We start from the raw sequence: 24775 nt of genomic DNA, 5'->3' as shown, positions 1-24775 counted from the left end.
TCCGGTCACATTTATAAGCAAAAAACACTTTTTTAGGTTCATTGAATAATTAATGTATCCGGTCACATTTATATGCTAGATACATTAGTTATTCAATGTACCTAAAAAGGTGTTTTTTGCTTATAAATGTGACCGGAGGGAGTATCAGTTATTGTATCAATTATACAAAGCTACTTCTCCCCATTGACTTCAGAGCACCAATAAAACACAATACATTGTAGGAAGAATCTGCAACCAATAAACTCTGTTGAGATTCATATCACCTCTTTTTATTTGTATAATGCATTAATCTTTTTTAAGGAATGTTGCATTAATATAATAGTTGTTGGTTATTAAATTTTTTAATAATATTTATTAGCTAGATGTACACAAAAAAAAATACTATTTTATGTGCTTCAAACATAATCGATTATTTTCATTTTTAGTATATTATATGTCATATTTTTCGTCAAATCAATTTTATCATGTCTTTATTGAAGGTCGAAAAAGAAACATCTCTGGTGACTTACATGAACATCAACCAGATGAGCGGTTGATTGCTCCTGGCAGCTACATCGTGCACTGCACCTAATTCAAAACATGTTTTTGTTTGCTCCTCTCTGTTTTGCTTGATTAACGATATCAATTATGTCCTTTCAGATCTAGGTTTGCTCAACAAGTGTTATGGGTTGTCAACAATACGTTGTTAGTTTAACGCCCAGTCAAATATTCGATGGTTAGTGACTTACATAAGACATTAAGGAATTGTTCCTAAAGAAGTGAGTTGAGTACCAAGACATTGAAGATGGATTAGAGAAAACAGAAGTTTAATTTTGTTCAAGACATTTAGGTTTTGTTTCGGAGTTTGGAGGAGAGAGTAAGGAAAGGCTTCGAAGGGAGAGAAATATAGGAGAAAATTGAGAAATCTTTCATATTTTTTGAAAGAGTATTTTTTTAGAGAGTAACAAATTAATGCATGATTAATATATTTTTAATTTTAAGAATATTATAATAACATATATTAAATTTGAAGAATTCATATAAACTCTCTCAAACCAGTCAAAATCATCCTCAAATACAATTTTTTAGTTCCCCAAATGAGGAGAGTTTTATATTTTCAAGAAAAATAAGTTTCCCAAAGTCTCTTCTAATGTCTTATATTTTTCTTCCACTTACTCCTTCTTTTTTTTCAAGTCTTTCCTCTCTTTTCCTCCAAACTCGCAAATTGTTTGTTTCGTTAAAAATTTAATCATCTTCTTTAGTCGAAGTGTGACCAAGTTAAGTTTGGATTTTGGAATATATCTCCAATGCGTGGTTTTGTGGCTCGTAAACACTACTCTCTCACTACACGCAAACCATCAATGTTGAAGGACATCCCTACAGCATATGCATCCACGTGGATAACGAGAAATTCATGAATTGAGCACATGCATGCCAAAAAATCCCTGGCCCTTCAAAAAAAAAAAACCCCATGGCCAACTGCAGCATCCCACGTATAAAAGAAAGAAAACATGATTTTAGTTTTGAGTTTCAGTTTTGAATTTCACTTGGAAGGTATGAATTAAAAATATGAATTAAAAACACTCTTTATTTCGTATAGCTATGAATTCAATCAATATAAAAAACCACTAAAACATAAAATTAAAATAATTAAACATGATAAAAGATAATTAAGTTAGAAAATATGATTGAAAACAAAAGTTATGTTAGGCTAAAAAACAAGTACCATGAATATACTCATGTTTTACTTGACATGTGAATGATACTACCTCCCAAAATATTAAATAAATGGACTAAAGGTTTTTAAATAAAAACTTATATTACCATTAAAAAAATATAAAACTTATAATAAAATTTAAATTTTTTTTAAACAGCATATTTTATTTAACAACCAGATCTCTGCTCAAGACGAACAACACTACTAGAAAAAGCAAAATTAAGGAGGGAAATTAGTGACGGAAAAAATAAAATCTATCACAAATTCCTTGGTTGCAAAATTTAGTGATGAAATTAGAGAGGGATTTCACGTTTTTCCTCTCTAAATTTCCCTCACTAATTTTTGCTTTTTTAGTAGTGCAGAGACCGGTGAAACTGAGAATACAAACTAAAGGCATCGTATAAAGGCGGAACACCCAAAAAAAACATCCATGAGGACAACACCCACCAAAATACATATCACCACCTAAAAAAGACTCTACAAAAACAACCTCTATAAAAACGATATCCAACCACCCATTGTCACTACTCACCCACAATAAACACCCTTCAAAAATAAACTACCAGTCCTCAACACCAAAGCAGAGCCACATCCGAAAAGCTCTTTTCTGAAAAGATCATTCAGCTTCCACCAACTCTCAATCTCCGATCCACCGAAAGAAACCATAAAAAGCCCAAAATCAAACTTGAACCAAAGAACTGACTTCCGATCTCGAATCAAAAGTGATCGGCCCAAAATTTTAATATTATTTTAAAAAGATAAAATGATTTATTTTTGAGTAATTTATATTGAACACCCTTTTTCCCATGCTCCCACTACACCCCCATGTGTGCCGTTTATTTTTTATTTATTTTAATAATCCAACAAAATATTGAACCAAAATGGGTTTTAAACGATGTTTTTAAAGTTTTGATGTTAACAATGCATAAACGAACAATTGGATATGTTAATGTGTGTTCAAGTGTGCAGGACCATAAAATTAAATTCTAACTCTTAAATCAAGTTTTGGTTATGAGACATTAAGACTTTGAACACATAAGAAAGCATATGAAGCAAAAGATAAGCTTATAAGACTTAGAACATGATCTGAAGAAAGGTCAACCAGAAAGTCAATATTTTAATCTTAAAAGAATATTCAGAAGAATCTGAAGTATGAAGATGTTAGAAGCTGAAGACTTTAAATAAGTTTGTCGTCTCTAAAGGAATGTCACTATCAGAGTAGTACAAGTTGCCTTCTTCTGACCACATGCAGAAACAAAAAAAAAAAAAAATCAAGGACAGAGGGAATGTGACGGATCATTCCATTAGAAGAAAATGAGTTTCAAATGAGTACTCAACAACATTATCCATTTGAGAAACATTTTAACGTCTATGATCAACCTTCTCAACAACGGCTCTCTCAAGTCTCAATCTCTCCTATAAAAGCACATGAGCAGTTGAAGAATAATATAACAAGACTTCAGTCATTTTACAAGTGCCCTTACTTTGTCAAATTATATAGCGCACAAACACTTAGAGAAATTCTTACAAACTTTTATATCTTAGAATTTCATTAGTATGATAAATCATTAGAACTTAAATTTCTTTAAAATCTAATTTTATATCGAGAGTAAACCACAATCTTATTTTATTTGTTAAACTCTGATTGTAGAAGTCTTTTTCTTATGTGATTAAGCAAAGGAAGTCTCTTGTGTGTTTGAATCTCACCACCACCATTCTCATTCACAACACTCCACCATCACCACCACAGTCTCCGCCATCACCACAGTCCACAACTCCTTCCCAATCACCACCTTCAAATCTCATTATTGTAACACCTTGTTTTTCACTAGAATTATTTATTTATTTATTTATTATATGTGTTTAATTGTTTGTTTGTGTGTTCGATTTGGATTAGTGGATTTATAGACGAGAAGGGTATTTTAGTCATTTTAGGACTAAGGGCATTTTCGTCATTTGATGAGTAAGAGTATTTTAGTAATCTTATAATTGGAGGATATTTTAGTATGTTTAGTGTGGTCAGTTATTTTCGTATAGTTTGTAGTAACTTGGGATAATTAATTAAGATCGCGGTGTATGAGTATTTAATGGGAGGTTTTAATGAAGTAATTTGGTAGTAACATTTTAATGAGATAAGAAGTTACTGAGCTCATTAAGAGAGAGAGAGAGAGAGGGAAACATAACCTAATAGGGAGACTATATAAGGATAACTCTAGTAAGAAATTAGGGTTGTGTATTCATTTCATAAGTTTTACCAAAAGGTGGATAGAGATAGAAAGTAGAGAGATAGAGAGAAGAATAAAGAAGAAGAAGATCTTAGAAGAGGAAGGAGAGGGGCAAGGCTAGGAAGTAAGATAGAAGAGGAGATTGAAGCCCTAGCTTAAGTTTTTGAGTGATTGAGGTAAGGGGCATAAGTTTGATTCTCATAATAAGCTATAATCATTTTTCTAGCTTTTGGATCATGTTTGTTTTGTTGATTTTCATGAATTGGATGATAAAATTCGTGCTTAATAATTATGTTAATTTTGAGTATGATGAACTTTCTAGAATTAAGTTGTTTATATGCTTAAGTTTGTAGTTGATGGTGTCGAATAAGTTGTTTTTGAGAATTTTGCTTAATTGTGTGAAAACCATGAATTTTGTTGATGATTATTGCTCAAACATGTTTTAAATCACTTGTTGAATCATTGGGTATGTTTGAATATTGATGGGTTGTGAATTGTAGGTGTTGCTTGTGAAGTTTGGTTTGAATTGTGGAGTTTTGGAGTTTTTGTGAAAAATGACCATAATTATGAAAACTTGCATTAATTGATGATATGAATCCATGTTTAATGTGTTGTAATTGTCCCTATTACTTGTGTTATCTATTGATGAAGTTTTAACAACGATTTTCGGTCAAATGGGATCGAAAATGGGATTTTGGGATGTTTTTGGAGTGAGTTCCCGAGAGGGAACTCATTTTCTTGGTTTCCTGTGTCTGCTAAACTCGTCCAGCGAGATTCTGTGTGCCATGGCGAGATGTGTTGAACATCACACGATGATCTACACATTCCGAGCCTTTGGGGTTGTTTCGGACATCCCCAAGTGTTCCTTTTGTGGTGTTTTGACACTGTTTTGACTAATATATAGTTGCTGGATCGTTTACTTGGATTTGAAATGGTTTTATTAATTTGAGACGAACTTTGAATGAGAATTGAACATGAACTTGAAATAATCGAATGAATGTTTTCTTAAGTGAAATGATGATGTTATGACTTGTATACTGTAATGATGAACTTACATGAAGCATGTAGGTTTGATAAATAACTATAAGAGCATGTAACTTGGTTTTTTGTAAAAATGTGAAAATAGATGAACTTTAGAATTTATGACGAACTTTGGTGAAATGGTGAAATATGACTTGTTAGCTTGCAAACGACTTTCTGCTCATGATAATATGTTGGATTGTTAATGAACTGAGGATTAATATGCATGAGATATAATGAATTATGTGAAAATGAAAAATAGGAGATTTTTATAGAAAAATAGACGGACTATGGCCAATGATGATTTATGCTAAGTTAACTTGTGAATGATTGTTGGCTACTATTTAGATGATGTTTAATGATTGTTTTGATGATGAAATGTATTCACGAAAAGTGGATTAACTAGGAGTATTGATTGTTCGTTTAAAATGCTATAATTACTAAGTGATGAGATTTTACTTCTTTGTTGTGGTGAATGTTTGATGATGACTATGATGATGATAATTTATTAATGATAATAAATTCACGATGGTGTGTATGCATATGTATGATTTGGTGATGTATGTATATGTGTGTGAGTGTATGTGTGTGTGTGTGTGTGTGTATTTATGTATATTGTTAATGATTATTGTTGATAAATATTGTTGATGAATATTGTTGATGAAAATTGGTGATGAATATTGTCTATGTAAATTATTGATGATTGTTGATGACTTGTGTTATAGTGTATGAATATATGCAACGTCAAGTCATATTTCATGCATACATGGTCAAGTCTTATTGTCGATGGCTATTGTTGATGGAAAATTGGTGATGATTATTGTCGATGGTGGATCCCTCGGTAAAATTAACTCTGATATCCATCAAAAGACTCTTTCATCGTGTGCATCAAGCAAAAATCCAGCAGCAACTCTTTTTACTTGAGTTTTTTACAAAGGCAAAAGCATTGTAAATCAATAGAAAAAGATTTCTAAAAGAATCACTAAAAGTGTTTAGTGATTGTTGTTTGTAAAAGCTAGTGAGTGGAACAAGCGTTAAACCCAAAGAGATGAAAAGAATGAAAAGGTATAGATCAAGGAAGTGATCTAAGAAAAAGGCATAGTTGAGATAATATTAGAAAATCTTCACAATATTGCGGGGACTATAGTAGCCCACGTTGGGTGAACCAAGATAACTTTTTGTGTGTGATTTCTCTCTCCCTATCTCTTTTATTTTTAGCAATACCATACACTTCACAATTATTATTGTTTTATTAACTTACTTACTAACCTAATCCAAGTATACACTTGAGAAATTTTTATTGGTAATTTTTATTAGATCACAATTCAAAACCAAGATACATTGAGGCAAGATTTCACTTTATTAGAAAACAGGTGAACAAAGAAATCCAGAGGGCTTGCTTCCGCAACTGCAGGCTGATGCCCGTCGAGAGATGTATCACAGAGATTAGTTTTTAGTTGTTTTTTTTTTTGTTTCTTTTCTTTTTGTTAGCCTCTTTTCCCCAAAAAAAAAAGTGAACAAAGAAATACTTAAGGTCAGACTGAGAGGATTGATAGATTTTTCAAACTAAGAAGCGTGATTGGAATGGTGAAGTTAGAAAACTTGAATTAAGGGAAGATGATAGTGTTAAATAAAATTGGTTGAGATATAAACTCAAAGTTTGTTAAAAAAAAAGTTGTCACAGAGTTTGTTATGGTTGTTAGCTACTTTTAAGCAAAGTTTGATAGTTTTGTTTGAATACTTGATAAGCAAGTAATGTGAATAAGTTCGTATATAAGTATGATATAAACACACTTTCATTGCAAACGAGAATAACAAGTTTATAAATAATAGAATGTTCCCTTCTCATGTTCGATTCTCTCCGGTATCAATTTAGGTGGACTAATTTAGTTTCTTTAGAAAAAAGAATGTTCTCTTCTTCTCTCTCAATCTTTCAATTCTCTCTTAAAAATTATGACAACTTGCACCGCAAGTTATCACTGCTGCGCTAACAAAATTAACACTCTACTAGAAGTATTATAAGCTTTTTTTTTTTTTTGACAAGAGAAGTATTATAAGCTATCTGAATTCATTTCCAATTACATGTATTGCCTAAACATTATCATTGACGGTACATGTACTGTTATTGTTAACATATGTTTTTCAAAATTAAAATTGCTTAAATCGTGCATGAGATCAACAATGTTACAAGATTGTTGAACAAATTGGCCATCTTAGCAATTTAAGGCTTTGTTTAGGAGTTTAAAAGGGAGGGGAAGGAAAGGCTTTGGAGGAACATAAATATAAGGGAAAATTGATAAATCTTTCACATTTTTTAAAAGAGTATTTTTTAGAGTGATAAATTAATGCTTATGATTAATATATTTTTAATTTTAAGAATATTATAACAACATATATTAAATTTGAAGAATTCATATAAACTCCCCAAAACTTTTCTCCAATACAATTTTTTAGTTCCTCCAAATGAGAAGGGTTTTATATTTTGAAGAAAAATAAGCCCTCCAAAATCCCTCCTCCTAATGTCCTCTATTTTTTCCACACACTCCTTTTTTTTCCAAACTCTCTTCTCCCTTTCCTTCCAAAAAACTAGAAGATTAATATAAAAGCTCTGATAAAACTAGAATTCCTTTATTACAAAGCTCTGATAAATGATTTTTACTGCTAAAAAAACTAGAAGATTAATATAAAAAAGTAATAATTTATATCATGTTAAATTTTTTAAAAACTTTCGTCATAGGGCCAGCATTATTCATTTACACGGCCCTGCTCCAAAGTTTACTTGTTTTGACAAAAACTCCAAAGGTTCCTATAGAAGTATATAGATAGATATTAACATGCAAGACAAAATTATTAAATAATGACACCAATTTCCTATGGCCAGTCTTTCAAAAAAACTGAAGAGACCCCACAAAAATCAAGCAACCAATGTGAATATTCATATCAACCGGCCTTATAAACTTTGGCCACATATGGTCGTTTTTATTAGTAATTGGACCAAACAAGAAATATACCTCTTACCTTAATTTTACCTTTCCATAAATATTTATAGACATAATCTCATTTTAACATAAGAAATTAAAAATGGGTGATCACAAGATGAAAAAAACTATGGAAGAAAAACCAAAACTAGAGGAACTATACCAAGGAATCCCAGATGAATCTGTTAACCTAACATTTCAAGACTTACCAAATTGGAAGAAAAACACTACAATTTCTGAAGGTAGTGCTGTTAACACCCCCACAAGAAATATACCATCACCTTCTCTTTCACCTACGTCCATGTCCCCTACTCATGAATTCAAGAAAGGCTTCAAGGTATATTCTGATCACAAATATAATCAACAAGATTTTCGACATAGAGGAGTTGGTGTTCAAAGTACTCCTACCAGGGCAAGTGAGTATAGTATAGGATATGATGCCATGAGTGGTGAGAGCTTGGCTTCAGGAAAAGGTGGTGCTATTCGACGAAGACGACAAGGGATTCCTCACTCTAAGATTTGTACCATTTGCAATGACTATGTTTATTTTTTCAGGACTAGATGCTTGGTACGTATGTCTTTAAATGTTACTATTGTTGATTATATATAGAAATGATATTCTAAGATTTTGAAAAACCATTTGCAGTAACAAATTATTTTCAAATAATCATATAAAATTTTGTAACTTTATTGTTGAGTATGATGTACTATTCTTTGCTTTATTTAACATTGTTTTTGAAAAATGCAGGTATGTGGCAGGGTTTATTGCAAGCAGTGTGTGGAAATAGGTATGGGAGAATTGAGAGAAGGAAGAAAGTGTATTGAATGCCTTGGACTAAGATTCAGCCAAAGGTAACAATTTTCTAATTAATCAAGCATTTTACTTCAAAAAAATAGTCTTTAAAATTTTGTTTCCTAAATTAGATCGAATGATTTGAAAAACGCAAATCTATTGTTCGATTGTTGTGTTATGCAACTTATAACCAAAATGGTTTTTGACATATAACATCTGTTTCTTATGAAATCTCATCTGCACATGATATAATCGGTGTATAAGAGTCCAGACATGTAATTTCATAATCTTGAAAAGAAATGCACTAATAATTCTTGTTGAAGTTAACTCATCAAGATAGATTAGCTCCTAAGCCTTCATTACAGTGATAGATTTGTTCTATTTCGGGGGTAAGTTTTACAGTGGTCTACGTTGGATCAGTACTTGAAAATCTTCTAAAACTTCAATGATGATTGATATTGACCTTCAGAAATAGAAGTTCAACGTCTTCTTTGTTCGAATGACTGAGACATTGATATGATCAATCTCAATTTGACAAAAACAAGAAAAACAACATAATGCTCCTCAAAACTTGAATCATTTGTTTTCTTTGTTATTATAAAATTGGCAAAGATGAAATCACCGTCTCAATTGTGAGGATAAAGACGACTCTGAGCTTCTACTATTGAATGGTAACATCAGTTGTCATCGGTGTTTTGGACAATTTTCAAGTACTAGTTCATATGAAGGTGGTCCGTTAAGATCTAGTTGAAAAACTGTGTCGCATTATTTTAGTTGAACAATGTTATGCAATGGATAATTCTAATATTTGTTCAAGTTTTTTATCTTAACATCAATAAAACATATAACATTAACTTGATTGACACAGGTACATAGAGAGAGCAGGGTTACTAGGATGTTTGAGTTGGAGGTATCCAAGTACATTAAAGCAAAGTGAACTCAAATGGGCTGAGAAAGGACCAAGGAGGAGTGGTGACAAAGGCTATGGTCACCAATCAAGACCAACAACACCAACAACTCCAAGGAGTCCTCTGTCTATTCCCAGCAGTGAAGCCTCCCATGCCATGTCTGCACCATATTCTCCTTTCTCTCCTCATCATCGCGTCCCTCTTTGAAAACAAGAATTAATTTAACGTTAAATGTTTAGAGTTTAATTGGTATACACCGTCAGGATAAAAAAATTATGAATACATCTAGTTATATCTCATCGCAGATATTTGTGGAGACACTTTTAAGAAATAATATCGCAAAGTGACATAATATTTTTTAAGAAATAATATCGCAAAGTGACATAATATTGAGATATAATTAGATATATGCGTAGAAGTTTTTTTTTTTTTTTTTATAATGATTGTTTCTGCAAATTATAGAGATATTAATGTATCCCAAAACTATTGTTCCTTTCAAAATATTCTTTCACTCTTTGTTTTTTTATTTGATCTTATGTTTCTTTATTCAATTTGTTGATTTAACTTAAGAGTTCTTGTAACCAAAAAACTTAATAAGAGTTCTATCATTGCTTTCTTTATATGTGTCACTTTCTTCAATGTGTCGTTTACTTTTGTACCTTAGCAAAAAAAATTAAATACCAATTACAAAAGTGATTTGCATTCCTCTCAAAAAAAAAAAAGTGATTTGCATTAAAATAATCAACAACTTTCTAGTTTACAAGCATTGCTTGATAGTTCTTTCTTTATAAACGACAAATCAAGCTTGTACAAATTGTATAGATCAAGGTGATACAATACAATAAATAATGATAAAATAAAATACTTTGTTAAGTCTGCCGGCCAGTTACTTCACCCAATACATTGTTATCTATCAAATTACTGAAAAAATCATGGCATTGGTGCAGTAAAATGTTATGTTTCTGAATTTACTACTGTCAAAAGAATCATGGAATTTGTGCAGTAAAAAATTAGTAACATTTGATTAAGATCAGATGGCTCACGTGCTAGGTTTGTATTTTGAATCTGATTTAATAAAATAGGAATGCAAGTCACCGATCTTGATCAAATAGTGCTGATCATTTTGCTGCTACGACTTCATGTATGGATTTCACGATTTTGTGCGATTTTGATGCAATTTTACTAGGATTTTGTCTATTTTGGAATTCTACTATGGATTTGAGTCATTGAAGGTGAATAAAGTCGCAAAATCCTAGATGGTTTAAGTCGGGGATTTTGAAAACAATGTATTATATAGAGAGACCTACTCTTTATTTAGAGAGATACACAACACTCACCCCACCATTGCTCGAACATAAAAAATAGAAGCCATTCTGCTGCAAATGTAATACTCCCTCCGTCCCGGAATAACTGACCCATTTTCTAAAAAAAAGTGTCCCAAAATAACTGACCCATTTCAATTTTCAATACAACTTTCATCATTCCCAATACAATATAACACTAAATAATACTACTTTTATCATTCTCAATACAATATATTTCACTTTCCCCTTTATTTATACATTTTTCTTAATCTGTGTGAAATGAGCCAAGGGGTCAAATAAATTGGGACGGAGGGAGTATATTATTTTTTTGCATAATGTCATCACCGTAGACCCAAAGATTATATCCAAATTAAAAAATGCTACTATGTGTCACTCTCAATGAATTAGATTATTGGTATTGAATATAAAATGATGTACCATACCAATGTCTTCTCTTTCCAATGTCTCTTCATTACATTACATAAAGTAATAAGAAAACCATATATGATCTCTATCTCCTCAAGAGTTTAGTACTACACCGAATGATCTTAAGTCTCTCATCTAATTTCTAAATGGTTGATATACCTTTCATTGTATTATGTGCACTCACTTTGAGTTTAGTTTTTCTCCTCAAAAAAATTCTCTCAAAAAGTCAAACAAAAAATGTTCCAAAAGGGTCTTTGGGGTATCCTATTATTGGAGAAACACTTGATTTTCTTAAAGCACAAAGGCAAGATAAGGGCTCTGAGTGGATAGAAGAAAGGGTATCTAAATATGGTCCTGTTTTCAAAACCTCCTTGCTGGGTTCCCCTACAGTGTTTATTATTGGACAACAAGGAAACAAGTTTATTCTTGGTTCCTCAGATGATGTTTTGTCTGCTAACAAACCCCCTACCATTCAAAAGATACTTGGAAAGCAAACCCTAGCTGAACTTATAGGATCAAGGTACATACTCTTCAACTCTTAATCATTGTTCCAACTTAAATTGTTGTTTTAAAATTTTAAATAGTTTAGATGACTTGTGAAGAGAAATCATATTTTTAAGGGAAATGCTTCTCTATGGTTTCATACGTGCCGCTCAGCCGGTTTTTCAAAGGACTTTTCATTGAACAGTATCGTTTAGAGAATTTTCAAGTGTTTTTTGGATTGATTAGTTGATATACTCACTCGGTCTCGAATGTAAGAAAAGATTCTTTTTTAAGGTTCATTTAATGAATAAATAATGTATCGGATTGATTAGTTGATATACTCCCTCCGGTCTCAAATGCATCATTTATTCAATAAGCCTGAAAAATGAATCTTTTCTTATATTCGAGACCGAAGGGATTGGTTATCAAGTGTTTTCTTTTGTATTGGTTAGGAACTGTATCAACAGTGTGTAGAGCACAGCATGGAAGTATTTTTCCTATTTTTAACAGACTAATTTAACATCAAAAATCAACAATTTAGATGTTTAACACAATTTAAATATGTAGCAAATTATGTATAGTAGATGATTAATGAACATGACAGATGTCAAAACTTATTAAACACTTACTCAACAAAGTTAACCAGACAATATCGAACGTTACTAATCACAAATTTCAAGTGTGTATTTGAAACTCAAATTGTTGCCGGTGAATATCATGTATATTTGAAAGTAGTGATTATTAAGTTCAAAACCGTGTTAAAGTGAATGGTTAATGAACTGCAACTCATTTGTTGAGTGTGATTAACCACGAATTTGAATTGTGATAACCATCTAAGCTGATGTCAAATTTGTATGTCAAAATAACCTCTTGTCAAAATAATTTTTTATTATTAACGTTTTTCTTTATTTTTGATGTCAACACATTTAACCAAAATTTTGCATAATATAAAGGATCACGATGCAACAGCGACAACAGTTTCATTTCAAAACCTTGATTATAATCTTGATTCAAACAATGGCGCTGTGAAATAAGGTCTTTCTTGTTTGAACAGACAATTTCAAAGAAGTGAAATAAGCTCATAGTATGAGTCTTATGTTTATTTTTGGTGCAGGCACAGGTTAGTGAAGGGGGAAATGTTGAAATTCTTGAAACCTGAATGCCTTCAAAACTATGTGAAAAAGATGGATGAATTAGTTAACAGAATATTACTTAAGGAATTGAAAGAGAATAAAACAATTGAAGTTGTGAGGTTGATGAAGAAACTGTCCTATGATATGGCTTCCAATGTATTGTTTGACATAGATGATCACACAAGGGAAATTCTGTTTGAAGATTTTATCACAGCATTTAAAGCAATTCACTCTCTTCCAATCAATTTCCCTGGCACCTCATTTTGGAGAGGCCAAAAGGCTAGAGCAAGAATTGTGACAAAGATACTTCCTATTATGAACAAAAGAAGGGAGGATTTGTCAAAAGGAGTCCTAAGCTCTACTAATGATATGCTTTCTTGTCTTCTTGCAATAAGGGATGAAAATCATCAACCTCTAGCTGATGACATAATTACAGACAATTTTATTTTTCTATTTGTTGCAAGTCATGACACATCTGCTACTCTTATGAGCTTGATGATATGGAAGTTATCTAGAGATCAAGAGGTTTACAATAAAGTTTTAGAAGGTAATTAATTTTTTGTTACACTATGCTATTTGTGTATCATTCCATATTCCAAAAAAAAAGGGCTTTGTTTTGTTATTTTCTTAGAAAAACACTAAAAGAAATCACTTAAGGAAGTTTCCATTCGTTTGTTATAGTTTTTAAATAAATTGAGAATATGAAAAATATATAAAAACTACTTCACAACTTCTCTTGAAAATCATTTTTGCAAATGATTATTTAAAAAAAAAATACTAATTTTCACTATGATCCACAGACACAATAGCTTTTATTTTCTTAAAAGTCTCTGAACTATTAAATAACAAAATCACTTCTTTTTTTTTTATAATCTATAGCAAATAGACCCTTAGTCTCTCTTTAAAGTTTTGCTAAATTCCTTTATGCAGAACAAATGGAAATTTTAAAGCAAAGGGAAGGAAATGAAGAAAGGCTAGCATGGGGAGAGATACAAAAGATGAAATACACATGGAGAGTTGCTCAAGAATTGATGAGGATGATCCCTCCCTTGTTTGGTGGATTTAGGAAAGCACTTAAAGATACTAGCTACCAAGGATATGACATACCAAAAGGGTGGCAGGTGTTGTTTCTTCCAAAATTTTCACTTTTTATTAGTGGCACATATAGTTTTGGGCTAACATTAATGTTAATATGAGTTTCTTGTTTAGGTATATTGGGCATCAAGTGGAACACATGAGAACAAAGATATATTTGAGAATCCATACAAGTTTGAACCATCTCGTTTTGAAAATCCAACCAAGCCAATCCCACCCTTTACTTAACTTCCATTTGGTGCAGGGCTTCATAATTGCATAGGAAATGAGTTTGCCAGGGTTGAGACCTTAACTACCATTCACAATTTTGTGAAGATGTGTGAATGGTCTCAATTGAATCCAGAGGAAACTATTACTCGTCAACCTATGCCATATCCTTCCTTAGGTCTACAAGTTAGGATTAAACCAAGATGTAATATATCTTCTTAAACTCAATTTATTGTCCTGTATTATTTATCCAAGTACATTAAAGCAAACTGAACTCAAATTCTGCTTTAATAATTGACAAATACAAGCCTGTATAAATTGTATAGATCAATATGATACAATGATTAAATGTTGAATGTTGAATGTTAAAAGCATGCTATATTTGCCCGACTGTTTCTTAGGCCAACACATGTGACCACTACAAGAAATTTGCCATATAGCAACGGTCACCTTTAGCAACTGTAAAAGAAGGCGTTGATATAGATAGCCTATAACAACCAAAATTCCAAACCGTCTGTTGCTATAGGATCCGAGATAAAACGCACCCAAATTTTCTCAATTTTCACCAAATATTCAGATACCGCCAAACACAAGCGCTCAATTTTTTCACCCTCTTTTAATTTTTTTCCTTCGTATTTCTCTCTCTCTCACACCACAAAACTCCTCACAGAACAAAAACTTCAATCCCTAGTTTGAGAAATCTCAATCCCAAATCGATTCTCACCCCGAATCAAATCCAGATCGTCTCATATTTAAGATCCCACCTTCCCTGAACTCAATCACACATTCTAAGATTCTGTGAAACCCAATCGTTTTTACTCACTCCGAAACCCAATCGATTCACCATCGATTCTCAGATTCTCGCATTCAAGTTAAATGCTTCAGTGTTGTCACTCTTTGTTCATCTTCATAGTCGCCGATCGAGTTAACTTCACAATCTCCTATTTCTCGCAAAGGTAAACGCTTAGATGTAATGTGCCTGATTTGTTTTTTGATGATATTGGAGAAATTTTAAATTAGCTAATAAGCTATAACAAGCTTTTAATAGGATGATGAAAGGGTTTAAAATCCAATTTATTTCTCTGTGTTATACACTACTATTGCTGAGTGTTTGGAAGCATGTGCGTCTCTGTTTTTGTGTAGAGTGTATGTAACGTAACGGCAGAACAAAGGATGACCAACACTCTCTCTCTCACTACCAATATATCCTGTAGTACGAATGCAAAACCCTTTGACTCGGATCCTGTCTATAGATCCATGGAAGTATATCATATATGTATCTCTTCTCTTCTCTTCTCTTGTGCCTGTCTGTCACACTTTCTAACAGTACATCATAGATAGGGTTTAATCAAACAGATTAGTCTCTATGGATGATCTATGCCTATGGTGTAAATTTTTAAGAATGTTGGTGCTAATAAATGTCATATGGGTTAGGTAGAAGAAAAAAAAAGTTGATTTCTAAAGTTTTAATGCATTGAATATATAATTTAAGAAAAAAAAATTATTTTATATTTCTCAACAAGTATTGTTAGCATTTCCTTTATATTAAGTAGATATTTATATAGAAATTTGGCATTATTTTCCTTATTTTATGAGTTGACTTACAGTAAGATGCTTAGTAGTTGTTATTATTTTTGCTGCATGTTGCTATAATAAGATAATTAGTGAACCTTATGATCCACAGTCTAGTTATGGTCAAGGGAGTTATGCTTATGAATATGATCTACATCCCACTTATTCTTCTTCACAGCTGTATTATAACTAGCCTCCTCCAAGTTATTTTGGTGCTAGTGAACCTTATGAGAGTTGTAGATCCTTTGATGATAGTACCAAGTTTCAGAGGAAATACTCAAGAATTGCTGATAATTACAGTTCCATAGATGAGGTATGATTTTCTAATATGTTAGTGTTTTATCGATCAATATATGTGTGTGTGTGTGTACTGTGTATGTTGTATGTATGAATGTGCATGCATGTGTAAGTACCGACTACCTATAGTATGCACAGACATATTCTATGTATTGCTACGTGGAGATGGAGATGAGAGGGCAGTGCAGGGGAGACGTAAGCGATTGAGACAGCCGCAACGGATATATGCTTCCGATGAAGCTAGAGTGGAACCATTGGAGAAGGCTGATTAGTTGCAATCCCATTTTGATTCTGCACATCCAACTTTTATTAAGTAGTTTCTATTCTACTCTTCCTTTTTCACTTTTTAATTATTAAGTTTTAATTTTTTGTTGATTCAATCCTGTTTTTATTTCGTAATTGCATTTGAATTGACTTGACTGGACAATTAAGGAACTGATTTCTATTGGTGCAATATTCTTCGTACAATAAGTTTTAATTTCTATCAATATTTACATTTACACAGCTTCCAAGTGAATTCATTATCAAATCTAGATTGAATCACTATTGCATATTCAAGCATCAAGAATAGAAGCAACTTATATAAAATCAATTTATATTTTTTTTTATAATAGAAACAACTTATACAAAGTGGTTATATGACAAACTAACTTATACTCAAGAGAGTCTAGGTATTATATTATTTTGTAGGATTAGTAAACCAATATATGTCCGTAAGTTTTCTCTCAAGGTCTCTTTTGATTTGGAGCAGAGGAGGGAGATAAAAATGTACATCAAACTCTTGAAGAGGATTAGTTTGTTATGGATGGAAGCACTATAAACTTGGGATTATAGGATGTTGTTGGTAACAATTAGACAAAATTAAGTAACATTTTCTGCTTCTTGTTTGTTTTTGGTGGTTTAAATTATTGTTTGGTTAACAGGTTACGAAGATTAACAGGTTCAACTTTTTGTTCTTGTTTGTTTCAGCCTTTTTTTACTTGTTGCTTTCATATTTTATTGGCTAACATACCAGATGATTATGTTCCCATTTCATGCTTAGCTTAGGCTATTTGGAGGATCTGCAAAATTGACGAGAGTTCATTATCTTATCAATCAATGCGAAGACAGGATACATAATTTTTTGGTTCTTTTATTTACACAATTAGATATCACTGAACACCAGTTTATACAATGATGTCCATGTCCTTTGTCTTCTGAGGTGCTTTCAAAGAGTTCCAAAGAGGTATTAAAAATATAAATTGGTTTATGAATGATGTTGTTAACTGAGTCATTAGATATGTGTTGCAGAAGACTTATTTAATTCTTCTTTTTTGGTTATAAGAGTGCAGTTTGGAAGTTCCTTGAAGAATCATACTACCAAGTTTCAAGCACTTCATGTGAATTTTTACAAAGAGAAAGCCACTTCTCTTCAGACCTTGCAAGGTACTTCCTATACCATTATCATTTGAGGGACTGTTTAGCATTATTTGTTGCGAGTTGACTAGAATAGACATTCTGATTGTGATTTGTTGTGCTAAGTTAATATTGATATTAAAATATGATCGAGATGATCGCGGGCAAAATGTTATGTTTTGTTATTGTAGGACGTAGGCTTTTTGTGTGCTTTGTGTTTCTGCTCGGTGTTGTGTAAACCAAAGGATCCTGACTGTGTTGTACAAGAAAGAGAACATTAAGACTTATCTCTTTCTATGATAATCTGCTATTTTTCTATTTTCAGTTTGATAACTACATCTCCATTAAGAATTATAATATACTTGTTCAGCCTGATTAAAATACTTGCAATTATATGTCTGAAATTGTAATTATTATTGCAGGTTTGCTATACTAGGATGACAAGGATTAAAGAGACTGCTAATTTTCAAAAGAATAAGAATGGAGAGCACAATGAATCGACATCAGGTCATCAGAATCTTTTAGACGAGTGAAAGTGGCAAGTTCGAAGTTTACTTCCTTACAACATCTGTTGAAGTGTGTGCCGGCCTCAAATATGATTCAAAGATTGTGTTGATAACCTTCTCCGTTCCAGTTTCTTAAGAGAATATGATTAAATTGTTTGATAATAGAAATCCAAGCTTAAGTTATCAATAGTTGGTCTTAAGTAAGTTCTATAAGCATAAGAGCTTGGTATGTAGCTTTGTTAGTTTGTAAGATGTTAGTTCCACATGTTTGTAAGACTTGTTAATTTGACAATATAATTGAAATTTTCTTTTATTTTTCTTTAAATATTGTGTGGTGCATATAAAAAATATTTTATTTTTGACAAAAATATTATTTGTAAAAAAAGAAAAAGAAAGAAGCAGACCAATAGCAACGGACAGTCTGGACTTATACCAACGGATATACGCGCGGGCTAAAGCTATAAGATAGGTGTAAAAGGCCGTTGCTATAGCTCCAAATATTTTTCCAACACCCCAAACTTCCGTTGGTATAGGCTATTGCAACTGCATTTTGCCATTGGTATAGGCATATTATTGTAGACGGCAACAAGTGGCCGTTGGTATAGGTTTTTGACCTATAGCAACGGTTTTTTCGACTTTTACCAACGGTTTTTGCCGTTGCTATATGGCAAATTTCTTGTAGTGGACTTAACAAATGGCAAGGAGATTTGAATTTAGTACTGTAAAATGAGTCATGTGATTGGGGCATTCGGTATAGTTTGATTAAAACTAGACAGCTCGCATGTTAAGATTGTAATTTGAATACGATTAATTGAAGTTGGAACGTAAGTCAAAACCTTACCAATAGAGTTAGGTCTAACATAACGGGTTAAACTCTCAAAGCATAACAAATCATGGTTTGAATATTGGCTGGGACAGTATTCATATTTACTGTCTAAAATGTCTTGAATAAGATACATTTGATGGAAGGAACTCGTGATGTTGGTGTCTTCGAAGCATTTTTAAGGATTAAAAGAGATTTTCTATGATTCTTTAAGGTTTTGGTAAGGCAATAGTTAAGGGAAAAATGGCAATTTTACTAAGATTTAGGGGCTAAACAGCAATTACAAGAAATCAAGGCTAATTTGAATTTTTTTTAAAAGATCAGAGGTCAATTTGCAATTTTTAAAAGTATAGAGGTCAATTGCAATTTTTAAAATATCCAGGGGTAAATTTGTAATCCATAAAACGAGATGGTAGTTAATTTGTGTAAATTTGTTCACAACCACTCTTCCAATAAGACATAAATCCAACAACTCAGCCTGGGAGAGTTTCGGTTGATTGCTGGATGAACCAACAACAGCATCACTGTTCAGGTTTTCCATAAGGATGAAGAGGGAAAAGAGAGTGAGTGTGAATGAGGCTATTTTGAAAAGCACAGTTTTGTACAGGTGTTATATCATCAGTATTTTAAACCGTTATAATAAGTCTATTTGACACTAATTTTAAAATTGTGTTAAGAACATATCAATGACTAAAATATTTAAGAACATATTACACATGAAAAGAAAAGAAACAACACCAACTACATAGTACATGAACACACGGATTCATTGCAATTAATCAAAATTTTCTATTCATGTAGCTACTCAACGATCGTTTCATCAAAATTAGATGATGCAGATTTCAAACGGGTTTTTTATAGTCCGATCTCAATGTCACGGTCAGGGTCATTGACATGGTGAATGTGGAATTTTGTGATTGTAGAAAATCCAAATATAGAACATATATGATTGAACGAGAAAGTTTAAGACATATTACATCTGGGTTTGATCTTAATTGGGAGACCCAAGGATGGATATGGCATTGGTCGACGAGTAATTGTTTCCTCTGGGTTCATTTGAGACCATTCATATGTCTTCACAAAATTGTGAATAGTGATTAAGGTTTGAACCCTAGCAAACTCATTTCCTATGCAATAGTGAAGCCCTGCACCAAATGGGATGTAAGAAAAGGGAGGAATTGGCTTGGTTCGATTTTCAAAACGAGATGGATCAAACTTTTCTGGATTCTCGAATATATCTTTGTTCATATGTGTTCCACATGATGCCCAATATACCTGAAAACATGAAACCAATATAAAATTAAAGGACGAGCCAAAAAAAATATGCCGGTAAAAAAGGTATGCGACTGCAATCTGAACTACGACATCAAGGTTATTGATGTCTCCAAAATAAGAGCGCAGACTACGGTTGTCCACCAATATAAAAAATTGTGACTGCAACTTAAAACCTTGGAAAAAACATCACCTACGTACCTGCCACCCTTTTGGTATGTCATATCCTTCGTAACTAGTATCTTTGATTGTTTTCCTAAAGGCCCCAAACAATGGAGGGATCATCCTCATCAATTCTTGAGCAACTCTCCATGTATATTTCATCTTTTGTATCTCTCCCCATGTTAGCTTGTCTTCTTTTCCTTCCCTTTGCTTTATGATTTCCATTTGTTCTGCATAAAAGAATTTAGCAACAATGTAATCCAAAAAATATATAATTTATGAAAGAATGATTAAATCCCTTATATTTTAGAGCATGGAATCTAGGTTTTAAATTACGGTTTGCAACTGCAATCTCAAATATAGCATCCGCAATGGCATTACAACCACATCAGCCGTATTTTCCCGCAATATAAATGTTCGTAGTGTAAATGTGATTGCAATTGTAGTTTAAAACCATGATAGAACGGAACATAAATAGAAAAACCTAAAAAACAAGTTAGAATTACCTTCGAAAACATTATTGTAAACCTCTTGATCTCTAGATAACTTCCATATCATCAAGGTCATAAGAGTAGCAGATGTGTCATGACCTGCAACAAATATAAAAATAAAAGTCCCAATAATCATTTCATCATCTAGAGGTTGATTATTTTCATCCCTTATTGCAAGAAGGCATGAAATCATATCATTAGTAGAGCTTAGAACTCTTTTTGACAATTCCTCCCTTCTTTTGTTCATAATAGGAAGTATTTTGTCGACGATTCTTTCTCGAGCCTTTAGGCCTTTCCAAAGTGAGGTTCCAGGGAAATTGATGGGAAGAGAATGAATTGCTTTAAATGCTAAGATAAAATCTTCATACAAAACCTCCCTTGTTTGTTCATCTATGTCAAACAATATATTGCAAGCCATATCATAGGTCAGTTTCTTCATCAACCTCACAACTTCAATTGTTTTATTCTCTTTCAATTCTCTCAATAATACTGTGTTCACTAATTCATCCATCTTTTCTACATAGTTTTGAAGGCATTCAGGTTTCAAGAATTTCAGCATTTCCCCCTTAATCAATTTGAACCTGCACAAAAAATAAACACAGGTTTTAAATTGTGATCGCAGTTGTGTCACGGTCGTTCATATTATATTACTATTCTTGATAGAAATCAGACTCTAATATCATATCACTATTCTTGATAGATGACATCGATAAGAGAAAAGTAAAATAGAAACTATATTGTTTTTCAAAACTAGTGTAACTCACTAACTACCTAACTAACTAACTAGAGTAGTTAACTAGTGTAACTAACTAACTAAATATTGTTTAAAATGTCAAGGAATGTAGTTGACATCAAAAACCTTATGTTGCGGCCGCAATTGCGAACACATGACATGAGGAAAATGTTAGATATCAAGAATGATTTTATGAAGAAAGATTCAAGAATGACATGGCAGAATAATCACCCTTCGATTTCAGTCTTATTTATTAACCTTTCATAAAAATAAAAATAAAACAGCACTGCTATTCTTCGCGAGGGATTTTGTCCCGACCGATTCACGACATGTTGTAAGCAGTATAATTTTGCTCCTACCACAATACATGGGAGGGGGCCACAATACAAGGGAGGGTATTATTGTAATTAAGAAAAATGCATTTAGTTAAAATTAGCAGTCGTGAGACTTTCGCTAGCTTATCCGTCGGGATAACTAGCATTATTCTAAAAAAAAATACATAACATCCACCACCCCATGATTTTTGGCCAGACTAAAATTTTATTGGCTAACATTAATTTCGGGACAATTTCTTGATAAAATCTTTCTTGATATATAGCATTGCTCTTTTTTAAAACCTTGATTGTTATATATGGATTTATTTTTTTGATAAATAATATAATCTATTTAAATCAACAATTTAAGTTGCATCAATGAATAATAGTTGAAGAATATGTACCTTGATCCTGTAAGTTCAAGTAGGCTTTGTTTTCCAAATATCCTTTGAAGTGTTGGAGGTTTCTTAGCAGACAAAACATCGTGTGAGGAACCAAGAACAAACTTGTTTCCCTGTTGACCAATAATAAACACAGTAGGGGAACCCAATATGGAAGTTTTGAAGACAGGACCATATTGAGATACCCTTTCTTCTAACCACTCAGAACCCTTGTCTTGCCTCAGTGCTTTAACAAAACCATATGTCTCTCCAATAAAAGGATACCCCATAGATCCTTTTGGAACATTTTTAATTTTACTTTTTGAGAGAAATTTCGTGAGGAGAAAAGCTAAACTCAAAGTGAGTAGACATAAAACTATGAAATATATTTCCACAACCATTGGAAGATTAGATTGAGAGACCTAAGATCATATAGTAGTTATTTAGGGTGATTGAAATCAAATATATATCGTAATGATGAGACTTCTAAGAGAATTACGTACATCATTTTATATTTGCACGCGTATAACCCGATGGATAATATAATTGATTGAGAGGGACACCTCGTGGCAAACATCAGCATTTATCTAAGAGCTTCCTTTAATTTAAAAGGGAAACATTATAATCATCATTATTGATTGATAGCTTCCATTAATTTTAAATTAACTAACACAACTTCTTGGAGTATGGACTTTCTCAATTTATATAGGAAAATGCTAACAAATGTTTTAAAGACATTGTTTAAGAAACTAAAATAAATAAGGGTCCTGTTAACGAGTGTTCTCGGATCACTCTTTAATCATTCCTAATGAAGAAATTATACTTTAAAAAAAGTAAAGATTTTAATTTCCAATGTAATAAATGCACAAACTTTCATTAAAAAATCTTACTTTTGGTGCTTAAACAGTTTCCCGGGGACACTCGTTAACATTTTCTTTTGCGTAGAAAATGATGTAATTATAACTTTGAAAAGTATTTGACTTATATTTTTCCAAGACAAAATTTCTTATGCATTCCTTAAGTAATGTTTTATGAAACTTTTTGCTACCCGTTCCTTAAAAATAAAAAAAAAATAAAAAAAAGATGTTTAACCAATGTCCTTATAAGATGTTATTTTTGATAAACTAATGATTATACAACTTTTCATAAAAACTTACTTGTTTTGAATGTTTAACCAATGTCCTTAGGGTGTTGGTTAGCATTCTTAAAAAAAAAAAAAGTGATGCTGCTACAAAGCAACTTCACTTTGCAATTTAAAAAAAAAATATTCACAGGGTTAAGTATGATTTTTAGTCACTACAATTTTAGGGTTAAGTAAATGAGTTTTTATTCACATTATAGGCTTATGTATGATTTTAATCACTACAATTATAGCATTTTTATTCACATTGTAGCAACTTCACTACGAAGGGAATAATGTATTAACTGTTATTTCTTACTGTGTCCATGATTGAAATGAAGTTTCATCCATGTTCAACATAGACTTCAATGTCTTCATACAAAAATGTGGAAACCCACTTCAAATTCTCTTTGTTTTTTACATCCACGAGCATATGCTATTATAAATGTAATTTTGGATATGAAAGTCCTAAAAAAGTTTCGGTTCTAGCTGTTGAGGGGCAGTTAGTGATTTGATAGCACAATAAGGAAATGTAAGAACTCTTCACCATCTGAAACAGCAACTAGCAAGAAGACATGTTGACCGTTTGAGATAGGCCATGCATCGATGTGTAACTCATAGAAGTAAATACAAACAAAACATGATAATACAAGATAATTGTATTAGATAATCCACATTAAAAAATACTTTACATTCAATGTGTATGCAAATTTAAAAGGGTCCTAATCTTATACACGTTACATGAAAATCCAAACAAATTACAATTGACATACTAGAATATTTTGGCATCAATGGCTATAATTAGCTTCCTGTAATTATGTTGTGTCATAATTAGATAGTTGACCAAACGTTACATAAGAGTTGTATATATTATATTCACATGAATGAGAAAGACAAGCATTATATTATCTTACATGGTATCACCCTAATCGATCCCTCTATCTCTTTTTCTCTCAAACCCTAACCATATATCACATTATTTTACATAGTGATTTATGGACGTCTCCAATTTTAAGTTCTGCTGTTTATAAATATTATGTATTATTCTTAAATAATTTTACAAACTTCTTGTGGACTTTTCCTATTAGCAAAAAATATCATGTTGGAACAAAATGTGTTTAACAATGAACCTTAGAAAGTTTTGATGATAACAAGGTATTAAAAATTGTAAATTGGACTAGCTAATTTTTGTTCAAGTGTACAGGACCACAGTTAAAAAGTTACATCTTTAATTGGTTCTGAATGAGCAAATAAAGAGCAAAAGAAAATGAAGCTTAGACGCTTCTGAAGGCAATACGCTCCTGAAGACAAAAAGCGCTTCTGAAGTCAAGCTGCTCCTGAAGAAAGTAAAGTGCTCCTGAAGTCAAGTTGCTCCTGAAGAGAGTAAAGTGCTCCTGAAGAAATGGTGCTCCTGAAGATTACCGCTTCTGAAGACAAGAGGT

The 24775-nt window shown here is 32.1% G+C and overlaps 3 protein-coding genes and 1 long non-coding RNA gene across 6 annotated transcripts; 3 read left to right on the top strand and 1 right to left on the bottom strand.

Annotated features, from left to right (window-relative positions):
* Positions 1 to 8004: 8004 nt before the first annotated feature.
* Positions 8005 to 10240, top strand: LOC146939243 (uncharacterized). The gene is made up of 3 exons (XM_085752999.1): positions 8005 to 8487; positions 8668 to 8771; positions 9581 to 10240. Exons 1-3 carry the CDS (start codon positions 8023 to 8025, stop codon positions 9825 to 9827), a joined length of 816 nt encoding a protein of 271 aa, XP_085609125.1. The 5' UTR covers positions 8005 to 8022; the 3' UTR covers positions 9828 to 10240.
* Positions 10241 to 11384: 1144 nt separating this feature from the next.
* On the top strand, positions 11385 to 14624 carry LOC146939242 (11,12-secotaxane synthase-like). Its single transcript, XM_085752998.1, has 4 exons — positions 11385 to 11870; positions 12948 to 13513; positions 13897 to 14087; positions 14176 to 14624. Exons 1-4 carry the CDS (start codon positions 11497 to 11499, stop codon positions 14287 to 14289), a joined length of 1245 nt encoding a protein of 414 aa, XP_085609124.1. The 5' UTR covers positions 11385 to 11496; the 3' UTR covers positions 14290 to 14624.
* A 293-nt stretch (positions 14625 to 14917) lies between these two features.
* LOC146939241 (uncharacterized) lies at positions 14918 to 18363 on the top strand. Of its 3 annotated transcripts, XR_015031593.1 has the most exons (6): positions 14918 to 15224; positions 15953 to 16153; positions 16276 to 16450; positions 17185 to 17362; positions 17462 to 17562; positions 17955 to 18363. It is a non-coding gene; the product is annotated as an uncharacterized LOC146939241 (long non-coding RNA). The 3 variants fall into 3 exon arrangements; XR_015031594.1 differs by lacking the exon at positions 16276 to 16450; XR_015031595.1 differs by lacking the exons at positions 15953 to 16153; positions 16276 to 16450 and having other exon boundaries at positions 15054 to 15224.
* Positions 18364 to 19630: 1267 nt separating this feature from the next.
* On the bottom strand, positions 19631 to 22755 carry LOC146939240 (taxane 9-alpha-hydroxylase 1-like). Its single transcript, XM_085752997.1, has 4 exons — positions 22238 to 22755; positions 20802 to 21367; positions 20335 to 20525; positions 19631 to 20136 (listed from the first exon to the last, which is right to left on the bottom strand). Exons 1-4 carry the CDS (start codon positions 22612 to 22614, stop codon positions 19825 to 19827), a joined length of 1446 nt encoding a protein of 481 aa, XP_085609123.1. The 5' UTR covers positions 22615 to 22755; the 3' UTR covers positions 19631 to 19824.
* Between the last annotated feature and the right edge of the window lie 2020 nt (positions 22756 to 24775).

Source organism: Medicago sativa, chromosome 3 (assembly GCF_051527215.1).
Source record: "Medicago sativa cultivar Bolivia chromosome 3, Bolivia_mono, whole genome shotgun sequence".
NCBI lineage: Eukaryota > Viridiplantae > Streptophyta > Magnoliopsida > Fabales > Fabaceae > Medicago > Medicago sativa.
The sequence above is the reverse complement of the archived record's forward strand: the minus strand, read 5'-3'. Positions and strand labels throughout refer to the sequence as shown.

Excerpts from the sequence above, each read along its gene's own strand:
- LOC146939243 (XM_085752999.1), top strand. The coding sequence starts at position 8,023 with ATGGGTGATCACAAGATGAAAAAAACTATGGAAGAAAAACCAAAACTA. Across the intron at positions 8,488-8,667 it reads TTTTCAGGACTAGATGCTTG|GTATGTGGCAGGGTTTATTG; the intron begins GTACGTATGTCT and ends TGAAAAATGCAG. Across the intron at positions 8,772-9,580 it reads GGACTAAGATTCAGCCAAAG|GTACATAGAGAGAGCAGGGT; the intron begins GTAACAATTTTC and ends TGATTGACACAG.
- LOC146939242 (XM_085752998.1), top strand. The coding sequence starts at position 11,497 with ATGGTTGATATACCTTTCATTGTATTATGTGCACTCACTTTGAGTTTA. Across the intron at positions 11,871-12,947 it reads GCTGAACTTATAGGATCAAG|GCACAGGTTAGTGAAGGGGG; the intron begins GTACATACTCTT and ends TTTTTGGTGCAG. Across the intron at positions 14,088-14,175 it reads ACATACCAAAAGGGTGGCAG|GTATATTGGGCATCAAGTGG; the intron begins GTGTTGTTTCTT and ends TTTCTTGTTTAG.
- LOC146939240 (XM_085752997.1), bottom strand. The coding sequence starts at position 22,614 with ATGGTTGTGGAAATATATTTCATAGTTTTATGTCTACTCACTTTGAGT. Across the intron at positions 20,526-20,801 it reads TTACAATAATGTTTTCGAAG|AACAAATGGAAATCATAAAG; the intron begins GTAATTCTAACT and ends TCTTTTATGCAG. Across the intron at positions 20,137-20,334 it reads ACATACCAAAAGGGTGGCAG|GTATATTGGGCATCATGTGG; the intron begins GTACGTAGGTGA and ends TCATGTTTTCAG.